This window comes from Neolamprologus brichardi, chromosome 14 (genome assembly GCF_056152115.1).
Source record: "Neolamprologus brichardi isolate AB-2024 chromosome 14, ASM5615211v1, whole genome shotgun sequence".
Classification (NCBI taxonomy): Eukaryota; Metazoa; Chordata; class Actinopteri; order Cichliformes; family Cichlidae; genus Neolamprologus; species Neolamprologus brichardi.
The window spans coordinates 4,019,361-4,031,918 of NC_142117.1; the positions used below are offsets into that span (position 1 = coordinate 4,019,361).

Below are 12,558 nucleotides of genomic sequence, written 5' to 3' on the forward strand. Positions count from 1 at the left end.
AGTATAACCAAACTACATAAACAAATGAAAGATTCAAATCAATTAATGATGAAGTGACATTTAGCTTTAAGTACATTTGCACAGATGAAATGAATATAACCAATGCTACCACAAACAGACCCGGGATAGTATGTAGAGCCAAGGTGTGCTGTGTTTACATTAAAGCATTATAATAGACTATAGGAAAACAGAACACAGAATAACAATATACACAAGTGACAAACGGCAAATGACTTCTGTCCTAGCCACTTTGTCACAGTCTCCAAGGTTGGCACTTTTAGTTGTAGTTGAGCTGTTATCCGTTCCATCGTATAGACATGTCTAGTTTTCAGAAGCCACTGGACAACTGTGGGTGTTTCTGGTTTGAGCCAGTGAATCGTTATCGTTTTTCTTGCAGTCATGAGGAGGAGATGCAGGAGAAAGTGCTGCTCATAGGAGAAACCATCAGGAAAGATATCCAACAAAAAGATCAGAGGATCCATTGGGAGGTTGACTGACAATATGTTTTGTATAATGTTCTTGACATCCATCCAGTACTGTTGTATGTAAACAGTCCCAAAAAATATGCATCTGGTCCCCCACAGACCCACACCCTCTCCAACATTTATCACTGACACTACTTTTGGATAGAAAGGTTTTCAGTGGAGTTCTAAAAAATCTTAATTTAACCTTCCAGTCAAATTCCTTCCACATTTGACTACCCACACCTCTATGGCAGCCACAACAGACATCATCCAACATTATATTGAGTTCCATTTCCCATTGTTGTTTTATATGATAGGCATTATCAGACTACGCTTTTTTTAAAAGCAAAGCTGTATAAAAGAATTTTACAATCTTAACATCAGAAAAACGGCCACCTCCCAAATATACATACCTTTAAAACAAAGACCAAAGAAGCATCAAACAAAGAGTAGAACTCCTTGAACTGTCCTACCTGGCAGAAGAAATCTTTTCTTCTCTGTTAGTGAGTCATATGGAGAAGAGAAAGGGGGAAGCAGTTTTCAGAAGGATGTGCAGTGACTGGGGTCAGGCCATGTAAAGAATGATATAAATTCCTGGTAGGAAATTTAAAAGAAACACTCATATAATATACTGCTGCTTGACAGCAGAGTGTTTTCTAGAATTCATACCTGTGTTATATAAACTTGGGTGAAGAGCTTGTCAGGTGTGGATGACTACTCAGAATATTCGTGTAAGTGAGGTTTGGGATTGGCTGCTTCTGCTTTTTATGCCTGTTTCTTTTACACTGATTGGAGTGGAGTTAAAGATAATACACAAACCAGCTGACCTTTTAATTACCCGTACGGGACTGAAGTGGATAGCCAGTTCTTGCCGTTTTAATATTATTCCTGGGTCTGTGTGTTTCTTGTGATCACAAGATATTTTCTGCCTGGAAGGGAATGTAAATACTAATTAACCTCAGCATGAGCCCTGGCCTCCAAATTAACCTCATCTGGGCAAAGTGTGGGGTCTGCTTATTTAAACAGTTTTCAGCAAGGAAGGACAAGCATGGGAATGCTGAGAAAATCCAGAATAAAGGTCAGAGCTGGAAATTTCAAATTAAACTTGCCATTAGGCTAAGCAACTTTTTGTCATGAAGGTTATTCGGAGATTTACATACAAGCTGATTTTAGTGAAACATCTGGTGCAATTACTGGTAAAGTATTTACTTAGAGACAGAACAATTAAATAGATTTATTTTTGTCCATGGCCATTTAGTCAGAGAAGGCAAGGGGATTTGTCAAGTAGGGAGTTCTTTGAAGTGAAGAGAAATATCCAGAAATCTTCTCAGCAGCTGCTCTCTCCCCCTGCGCAGGTTAGGTAAAAGTCTACTGTTAGTGTTTGAAATATCTCCATCAGCTCATCGGAGGAAACCAAAAGTATCTTTGGCACTCAGCACTTATTTTCATATTGTTGGCACGTCAGGCCCTTCAAGCCCTTAAGGTTCAGTGGAAAACATTAAAAACGCTTTCATCATCGCGTTTAAGATTCTGTGTAACTTTCATTCCAGAAAATTGCGTGCCACTCCAAAGTTTCTCCAGCAGGACTCCCACGCTGGCCAAGGCATTTCAAAAAACTGTTTACACTAAAAGGTATTCTAAGTAACTTAAAGCATATCAGTCATCAAATTATGTCCATCTACTTTATTTATCCCAGGTCAACAATGTCAAAGCAAACCTAGATTGCTAAATTGCTTTGAAGAATATTTGTAGTCATCATTTTTACTTCATCACAGTGATTCAGCAGGACTGTAAACTGGATATAACACTTTACTCATCTCTGCCGCATTCACACCTTATGTACTCTAAGGCTATATTGCTGTGTTTATCATGGTGGTATATATCCCTATTTACTAGGGGTGCAACGATACACAAAATTCACGGTTCGGTTCGATACTTTGGTGTCACGGTTTGATATTTTTTCAATACAAAAAAAAATGTTCATGCCTTTTTAATTTGTCATTTATTAAAATTATAAATATATATTTTAACTCAAAAGTACAGTTTTTAAATTTAATGTTGCTGAAACAACAAAGTAATAAAAAAAAATAAATCTATCAGATCGAGAAATCCCTCATCTTTGGAAAAGAGAGTTTATTACAGAGAAATGTCTCTTTCCAAAATAAAAGCTATACTATACGCTTCTTCTGGGCTATATTCTCAGCAGCATATTAAACATATCAGGTCCCCATAAGGAGAATCATGTGCTAACGGCTGTCTAAATGACTCGGGTAAAGTTTGTAGCTTGCGTGCTTGTTGTTTTTGTCTGCTTCCACTTGTCTTTGCACGAGGATGATGTCGGAGTAAATGTGCAGTCATATTCGTTGTGTTCCCACTAGTGCTGTCAGCGTTAATCTGAAATGACATTAACGCCACAACACGGCAAATCTCCGTTAACGAGCGTGGGGCTGGACGGCGTCAACACGTTAACGAGCTAACTGCGCTAACACACTAGTTCCCACCAATGTAATTGAACATTGCGTGGCACATCCAACATACTGTTTTACTTTAGTCCATGACGCGCTTACCTTCAGGGTCATACGTCACATGAAGACCAAAATAGTTCCAAACGCCAGATCTGAATGAGGGTGGGGGAGGTTCAATTTGCCATGTTGCAACGAGCTTAACTTCTGTCTCGCTAGCTTGCGCTGCGCTCAGTGGATCTGCGTTCGACTACTCCGCCTAGGCTGCACTGTCGAGCGCAGATCCACTGAGCGCTCAACACAGACAGCACCGTTAGAAGGAAAGTTGATAAAATAAATTAAAAATTTTGTATTGTTCGATACATATGCGTACCAAACCGAAAGCACTGTATCGAACGGTTCAATATCAATACGAGTATCATTGCACCCCTAGTATTTACTGTAGTGTAACTTTAGGACCGCATCAAAATCGCTTAAAGTGAGATCAAGCTTTCCCTCCCATATAGTTACGATTATTTAATTGCTACGACTTGCCAGTGCAAGGTTTGCTGTTTGGCAAAATAACAATTAATGCAAGGTGAGTTTATATAAGAGTTTATTTGTAGTAATCAACGCAAGAATGGTCATCTTGAGAAATTATGCCAATGGACCAAGGTAGCGCCAGGGTTTCTACAAAGATATGCAAAAGGTTGCACTCTAATGAAACAGAAACCACATCTAACAACAAGGGCTTGAATTCACCATCCATAGAAAACAGAAATGGGAGCCTGGAGATAACTGAAGATGACTGCACTCATATTTGGGAAGGCCAGGCTGACGCCGAAATGATGTTATTGTGTTCTGCCTGAAGAACAAACTTATTTTTGGAGTCTGCAACTTTATAAGGAATCTGATAAATGTTGAAGCCAGAGTGGTAGATCAAGGGCAGACTGCTTTAATACAATATTGATATGCTATTCAATAATTTTCACAGGACAAAGAGGTGACAGAAGATCACAGAGGGCACCGTTTTTTTGTCACTTTATAAAATCTCTGACAAACTCACAGCTTAGCATGCTTTACTATAGTGGTTTTACAGTTATTGCGCACTGTAAACACTCCTAGGAGTGAGACAAAATTTCAACACAACCGTTTTCCCGTCTGTGTGAAACAGCCTGTGACATCTCATTAGTTTTTTTTATTGTATTGTAAGAGGCAAGAACATTTACCAACATGTTTGTAGCATTGCAGCATTTGCTTATGCTGTGTGAGATTTCTTTTACTTTACAGTGCCCTCTAACATGCATCCATACCCTTTCCATGTGCTTTCGCAAAATCCAATTTTCTTGTTCCCTTTGGTTCAGATCTCTTTTTAGCATCTTCAGCTCCGCCCCCTGTCCAGGTTATGCTTTTAGAAAAGGTTGCTTTGCTGTACTCTCTACAGCTCCCATTTCTTGAGCCAGTGGGTTGTACTTCTAGTTAGTGGTTTGGTTTATGTGTTATTGTATCCTTGCTGTTCTAAAGAGCTTGGAAAGAAAAGCGTCTGGACTTCTTTAAGGAGCTTGAAGATGTTTCACCTCTCATCCGAGAAGCTTCTTCAGTTCAAATGGTGGAGAGTCCTAGATTTAAGTCCTGGGGGAGTTTCCCCCAAAAGGGTCATGAACCCCCTGTTGATCCTCTGCCTAATCATACGAGTCAATGTGTGAAAACGGGTGTAGGTCACAATTAGCCAAGGTTTTTGGGTGAACCCGCTGTGAAACCTAGCCCCACCCTATCATGTGATTTCCTGAGGTCAGATGACCCAGGGTGTGAGTGGGTGTTACGGTGTCAGGGACATAGATGCTTCTTTCTCTCCTCTTTCAAACCATCTGTCCTCTCTGTCCAAAATGTGAACATTGGCATCCTCGAAAGAGTAACCTTTGACCTTTAGATGCAGATGACTGCTGAGTCTTGTCCTGTGGAGGTGGCTCTTCTATGTTGTGCCATGCGCTTGTGAAGTGGCTGTTTGGTCTCTCCAATGTAGAGGTCTGGGCATTCCTCGCTGCACTGTACAGCATACACCACATTGTTAAGTTTGTGTTTAGGAGTTCTGTCTTTGGGATGAACCAGTTTCTGTCTGAGTGTGTTGCTGGGTCTGAAGTACACTGGGATGTCGTGCTTGGAGAAAACTCTCCTGATACACCGGCTACAGAGGAGATGACAATGTTGTTGCGTCTGTCTTTCTTATCCTCCCTAGTTTGTGTCCAATCTTCTTTTCTATCTTTGGTGACTTGATGAAAGCCCAATTAGGATATCCACATGTTTTAAGAGCCTCCTTTGCATGTGTGTGTTCCCTCTTTTTCCCTTCATTCAGGCTTAGAGGGAACATGTTGTGCCCGGTGTTGTAAGGTCTTGATTACTCCAAGTTTGTGGTGGGAGTCAAAGAGGAGGTAGAAAGACAAACCCAGCCAAGGAAATCACATGATAGGGTGGGGCTAAGTTTTATAGCGGGTTTACCCGAAACCTTGGCCGTGTGATTAGGCAGAGGATCAACAGGGGGTTCATGACCCTTTTGGGGGACACTCCCTAGGACTTAAATCTGGGACTCTCCACCATTTGACCTTAGAACTGAAGAAGCTTCTTGGATGAGAGGTGAAACGTCTTCAAGCAACCTAAAGAAGTCCAGACGCTTTTCTTTCCAAGCTCTTTAGACTACGATGACCTGGATGACTGAGAACCTTCACAGACATATCCTTGCTGTTAATCAGAGACTTTGTTGTATACGCTCTCATAATTCCCACCATTCCCAACTGTTAGAATGGACTGAGGTTCTGTTTGACAGAAACTCCGGGTTATTTTTAGTGGCTACAAAGTATTGAGACGGTAAAAGAGCAATTCATCATTATATATATGGTTGTAACAAAGTCTCATGGCACGCCTGAACCTTAATTGTTGGACGCCACCACCAACACTATGTTCAGTCTCATTTTGATTTTCTGTTATTCAGATATGCAGGCAGACCATTCTAACCTGCGTCCAGCTGACTGCTTACTCAAGGCCCAGCTAAAAGTCACCTACCTAAGCTAGCTAATAATGTTTGCACATGGCATGTTCCACAGCAGCAAAGCCAAGAAGTCATGCATCTGTTAAATCAACAGAACTTTAGCTGTTGTATTCAGGAACCACAGATGTAATCATCTTTGACGTAAGAAGCCATCTTTAACTGTGATTGAGATTTCTTTATGTTTTGTGTGACTGTGGTTTATTTAACCTACCTTGGGAAGTGCTTTGCTGGTACAATCACATGCCCACTTGTCCACCCAGACCTATCTCGGTCAGTAGACGGCAATCGTCCTCTTTCATTAGTTACCCGGTTTCGTGAGCTTTGCCGGAGCTGCCAGTAACCACAAGATGGATTTCCTGGTATGCCTGAATATACAAGTTGAATTGGCCTCTGATTATTCAGCACAAGTGTTTGTTTTGATTCCTTGATATTTTGTTTCATGGAAATATGTCCCAAACAACTTAATTGTGTGACAGTGTGTGCCACTAAGTAAAATTCTGTTTTCTGGGAAGATGCTGAGTCATATTTTTTTGGCATTCCCGGTGTTTCATGTTGTGCAAGGTAAAATTCACATTTGGGGAAAGATTATTTCTCCAACCATAACAGTGTTTGTTGTTTGTAACTTGTGTCTAGCCTTTTGGAGGGGACGGCTGGTGTGACACCATAAACAACAGGGCCTACTGCCAGTATGATGGAGGAGACTGCTGCCCATCTACACTCTCCACCAGGAAGGTACACAAACAAACTTTTCCAGAGCCACACAAGGAGACACACATCAATTACAGTTGCTTTGATACAATCAGGTATAATTTGTTTATGCTATTTATTATTGTTATCATTATTATTATTATTTGTTGGGTCATTTTTAATAAACATAACCTTCAATCTACTGTAAAAAAAAAGTGTTATTTGGCTTCCTCAGGCATTTTTCAATGAAGATGGAGCTTAGAAGCTGAAGCTCGATTCAAAGGCAGATTCTTCCTGTTTGCAGTAGTAGAAATCTGTGTCTTTTGGCATGAGCGCCGTGCAGGAGACTTCTGCTAAGCAAACAAGCACAGATCCCTGCTACTTTCCCCTTGCTCCTGTTAACGACTGCGCCTATTTAGTCTCCCTCATCTGTATTTTAAACAACGGAGGAGACTAGCGGCACAAGCTTTTCCAGTCGAATTGTAAATAAGCAGGTTTTCATCACGCCGCTACGCTGTTTTCACACCTTCGACATGAAGCGATGGACGTCGGCACAGACTCGGGCACGAAGTGCAAATCTCACCGTATTATTGAAGCTGCGCTCCAAAATAAGCTCTGAATGTAAACGTCTCTGGTTTCAGTTTTAATGTGTGATGCAGGCGTGTAACATAGATGGCATTTAAAATGAATTTTGGATCCCCAGCACGTCCCTCTATTCGAGGAACACGCTGGCCGTCTTTGTTTATTCATCCTAACATACTCTCCCTGGTGACAGCTCGCTCATGCTCGTTACGAGATGCAAACGTATCGCGTTACACTAATTGCGCTAAATGATTGCTGTATATATTAAGTGGCTAAGAGGAATGGTATGAATAATAATGAGTTAGCCCAGGTCAGCCTGTGGTGGAAACCAGGCCACATAAACACATCTTTTTCCCCCTATTTTTCTGTGCTTTCATGAGAACTTCTCTCCCCTGTTGACATTTAGGAAGTCACTTACTCCCCAGCTCTCCCACCACCGTCAAATATACTCTGTTTGGCTACTGTAAAGCCACATATTCCTGACACTCTTTGAGGGGGCCCTGCCTGTTAATTCATATGGCCTACAGTTGGCTGAACCTCCGCTGTCTCCTTTATGTCCGCAGCACGCCATGACTCACTGGCAGCTCCTTCTTAAATGGAGGAGTTCAGCGAGTCTGCAGCTGCCGTCATAATAAATGAGCTGCCAGACTGCCACTAACTGCTCTTTTACAGGGGAAGGGAGAGGTGGAGGGTATAAGTGTGGGAGCAGCGAGGTGTCTGACGGTCTGCGGTTTCCTCGGCCACTGTAAAACAGCAACTCAGCAAGCGGGGGTCGTTTCAAGGAAGTGAACTAAACAGCCATGAGAGTGTGCATCCTGACTGCCGCGGCTCCAGCAGGGTGATGGAGCGAGAGGGGGGGTAATGAAGGCTCAGCCTTTTTCCAGAACTCTGTGTTTCTATGGGGCTCGATGCATGCAGGTGTAGGCAATTACAGGTTTTTAACACAGCGTGACCCACATTGCTTATTTTCACTGCCGCCACACACAAAACGCCTGGACGCTCATGACATTTCAGTGTTATTAATCATTAAACATAAACAGATAATGTTGATAATGTTTAGATTGTTCTGTGGCCACTGTGCATATCTGAAATACTTGATATATTTTGAATCAATAGTCATTGTGATATTGTTTGTTTTTATCCCATGCACCTAGGGCTGTTTGATATAACGATATAAAAACATCTATCGTTTCATTTTACGCTATCGTTTGTTTCGTGGCGTCGCAAAATAAACTGTTTACAGCAATATTTTTTCATGTTTTGATGGTCACTGTAGTTATTATTAATTTCCTAAAGTTCTCTCTTTCTCTTATATTAAAAAAACCACACTACAGACAGACAAGCCTTTGTTTTTATGCGTTGTCGTTAGCAACAACGACGGTAAAACCACTGCGTGTCCGCTTGTTCCACATAAACCTTTCACAATAAAGCTCAAGATCCTGTTGAGACTTTTCAAAATAAACTGAATCACGTGAAAGAGCAGATTACTTACGGATGAGAAGAAGAGCCGCCAGGTGCTAAAAAATAAACCTTAGACTCAAACGTTAGAACAGGCTTTTCCCCGCAGCACGCCGTGTAATAAATACTCACAAAGAAAACGGCGGCCGTTACAACTTGTGTCTAAAAATGTTTCGTTTCATGCATCGGTTAAAACACTCGACTCCAGCTACATGACGCGCAGCTGGAAACACTTCACGCAAGTCGAGCTGCCCGAGATTCACAGAATTTACAGAAAATGTTACATTTTTGTGATTTATATCGTTATCGGACGATAGAATTCTTATATCGGGATATGAGATTTTGGTCATATCGCACAGCCCTAGTGGGACCAGCTGACTCCTTTTCAAGGAGCTGGAATACTTGAGAGATGAATCAGGTAAGACTGAACGATTGGCCAAAAGGGAAAAGCTCTGAAAGTTACGATCATCTGTCGAAACACTCACGCTTCCGTTAATTTAACAGGAGTGTCTGTTTTTGTCCAACAAGTGGCCAAACCAGTAAGAGGGGCTGTGGGGCTGCTACACGAAACGTTTTCGCGGGTTTTGTTCGCAAATAGGTTTCGGCAAACAGCAGGAGGCATCTCTCAAACACAGACTTGGCTTTTGTTTGTGTAGATGAAGTAAAGCTCCATCCAGAGCTTGTTAGGCTTTCTTTCTGTCAAGACGAAGCTGTTAGGGAAACATTTAATGGCCGTGCCAGCCCGGCTTAAATGCGAGCGCTGGCATTTGAAGCGAAGCTTGCTCTTGTGCAGCGCTTTGAGAGCCCTCGGCGAAAGCATCACCCTGCCGTCAGGGTCCAGAAATAGGTGCAGTCAGCAGTGAAGGCTGACAAACTGCTACCTACAACTCTCCTTGTTACCTTTGCTCATTTTCTCCCTCGGTCTTCTACGCTTTTCTCTCCCCTGCCTTCTTTCGCTAAGTCTTCCTCTCACTCCTCTCTCAGAGCGAATGTTTACATTTCTTGCAACAGACTGCTTCACGGGGCACCAGAGTTTATTTTGCAACCTGTGGTGATGGCTCGCTTCCTAGACAAGAGCTGGCAGCCTCTCGTTGTTGATTCTTAACATGTGTTCATCCGTTCACCTCCATGGCGGTGCGTTCTGCCCTCCTTTCCCATCCCCCCCCCACCCCAAAGACCCTCAAGGTTTTTCTTGCTGTTCAAAGGCCACGTTGAACCATTTGACATGCGCTTTATCGGCCTCAGGGGGGCTGTTGGAGCGCTCTTTGAAACTGTGAAGAAATGCAGCGAGTACTAAGGGGTGCTTAGCTTTCAGCACAAACACAATGCTGCTCGGTCGGTTCAAGCAAATTTATACTTTATTGTCTGTTTTTGCCATTCACAGTTGTGCTTTTTGCTACAGTTGAAATGTAACAACCCTATCGAGAGGCCTTCTCAATAACTCTGATGTAATGTTTCTTCCTATCCCACTGCTTTTTGTTTCACTTACAATAGGTTTAGATTGAATTAAAGCGAAGCAACGACCGGGCTTTGATGAGAAAACCAAACTCACCGGATGTTTGCTTTCTTGATTTAGTCATCTTTTAAGAACTGGAATGCGCACAACACAAACTGAGAAGTCACATGTCGTGTGTTTCAGCCACAGACTGAAAGATATATAGCAGTTTTGGGAAGCCACGCACTGAATGCTGTGTTTATTTACTGACAGGTCATTCAATTTGGAGCTGACTGCAATCAGGATGAATGCACTTGCCGGGATCCGGATGCAGAAGAGAACAAGAGCAAAGCCAAGCACTTGGAGGGAGGAGGGACGCAATAAGATGGAGGGACGATATAAGTTGAACTTTAGTTAAATGGAGTCAAACCACAGAATATACACCACAACAAACACAGAATATCCCATTTTTAAGGTTTTATAACGCAGCGATTGTGATTGAAGTCGGACTTTGTACAATAAAAGGACATTTTACTGCTAAAGCTGCATTAAATATGAGTCATGGTGGTTTGAAACTCGAATTCCTGTGTCCAGTCCAGCAAAACAACATCCACACATGAATATGTTTTCTCTCCCTGTTAAGAAGTTAAAGGTTATCTTCACTATTGGCTTTGTGACGATAATTCTGTTTTCAACATCAGAGCCTGGCTGAACAGTTTATCGTCTCCACTAAAATTCAAACCATGATAATTGGATCAAATCACTTTTGTAAATGGACTCGAGTACTGTTCTGGACATGATTAGTCTCGGGAAAGGGAACAACTAAAACAACTGGATGTGCCTGAAACTGTCCAGTACAGGCAGTCCTCACAGGAAGAGCTACTGAGGGAAAAACACGATTACAGCGACTGTATTTAAAAAATGCCGAGGCAAAATCTCCCGTTTCCTCATGGAATCCGCCCAAATGCTGTCATTGTACCTGAACGGGCTTCGGATCCTTGTAGTCGTTAGGAACTTAAGTAGATACATGTATGTAAAGACTAACATATATAGACTAATATATTTGGATCACCTAACACATGTATTAGATCACCTATTAGCCGCACAGGTCAGTAATATTTCTACTACAAACGTGTATCAGTAGGTTACAATTTGTGCATAGGGCTTCCCAAAAAAAGAAGAATGTTTACTTATATAAATACAACATCAGCAGCATCAAATATTACTGGCTCAAGGGCTCACTGAAACATGTATGTTGAAAAGAAAAAAGAGGGAGACTTCTTTGGGAAACCTGATCACATCATCCACTCAGCACAGACATCTGCTTGCATGTGTTTACGTCAGACAGCGTTTGGTGTCCATTATCTAGAAATAGTAAACTAGCCCAGTACTATATTGGATCTATAGTAAGTATAATCATGTTTGTTTGTATTTTACAAAACTGTACTTTATATTCTATGAAATAAATAGCAACTTTATATCGACCCTTACAACTGTGGACTTGTATTCTGTCGATTACATGTTGTATTGATGAGATGCTCTGAACACAAATAGAAACCTTTAGTGCTATTCAGCTAAGCTAACAAACATAACACAGTACATTCAGTGTGTTCATAAAAACACCAACCTGGAAGTGAAAATGAAAAATTTAAATCTACAGTTCTACTACTTAAGGTTGGCTCTAGGGATGCAACGATACCAATTTTTTCAAACCATTACGATACCGATACTTGGATCTGAGTACTTGCCGATACAGAGTACAAAAACCGATACTTCTACCACACACACACACACACAGAGTGCAGAGTGTCCATATTGTAAACAAACAAACAAAATAACGAAAGTATTTGGCATTGACAAACGTCCATCTGCCCGTGGATCATCAGTCCACTGTGCCGTTAAACCAAGGACTGACATCGTGCACACACTGCTTGTCTTTACCTCTTCAGAAAGTTTTGGCACCATTATCTCCCTGATGTGTGGGCGGCTGGGAATTTCATATCGCAGCTCGAGTATGCTGAGAAGACGGTGCGATCCTATGTTTTCCACGATTGGCATTGGCTGGTCATCCAGAGCGATAAAATGAGTCGAGCCTCTGTTATTTTAACTGCCCGTGGATTTTCTCTTGACATTTTTCATCGCTTTTCCAAAACCTGAGTTAAAGTTGGCTGTTCCACACTGCTGACATTTTGTTTAGCATGGCTAAAAGAGCCGCCAGACTCACTCGCCTAACCCTGTGCCTGTTTAGCGCGGGATGTCCCCCTAGTGGCCAATCTAAAAACTACAACAAAAATGACAAGCCACCCTCTGATTAATGAAATAAGTTGGTATCGGTTCATGGTATCGGTTAACTTTTACGAGTATGAGTACACACACATTTTACAGTATCGGCCCCGATACCCGATACCGGTATCGGTATCGGTGCATCCCTAGTTGGCTCCCCACCCA

At 41.8% G+C, this 12,558-nt stretch overlaps 1 protein-coding gene across 2 annotated transcripts in view; it reads left to right on the plus strand.

Moving 5' to 3' along the window:
• The window catches only part of pappa2 (pappalysin 2), a 97,519-nt gene extending 85,928 nt beyond the window's left edge, over positions 1-11,591 (plus strand). Inside the window, exons 26-27 of one of the 2 annotated variants that reach the window (XM_087850664.1) lie at positions 6,582-6,751; positions 10,384-11,591. In XM_087850664.1, the coding sequence (XP_087706790.1) occupies positions 6,582-6,751; positions 10,384-10,528 (315 nt within the window). In that variant the 3' untranslated portion in view covers positions 10,529-11,591. The remainder of the gene's footprint in view (positions 1-6,581; positions 6,752-10,383) is intronic. The other variant, XM_087850665.1, reaches the window with a different exon arrangement.
• Positions 11,592-12,558: the final 967 nt, after the last annotated feature.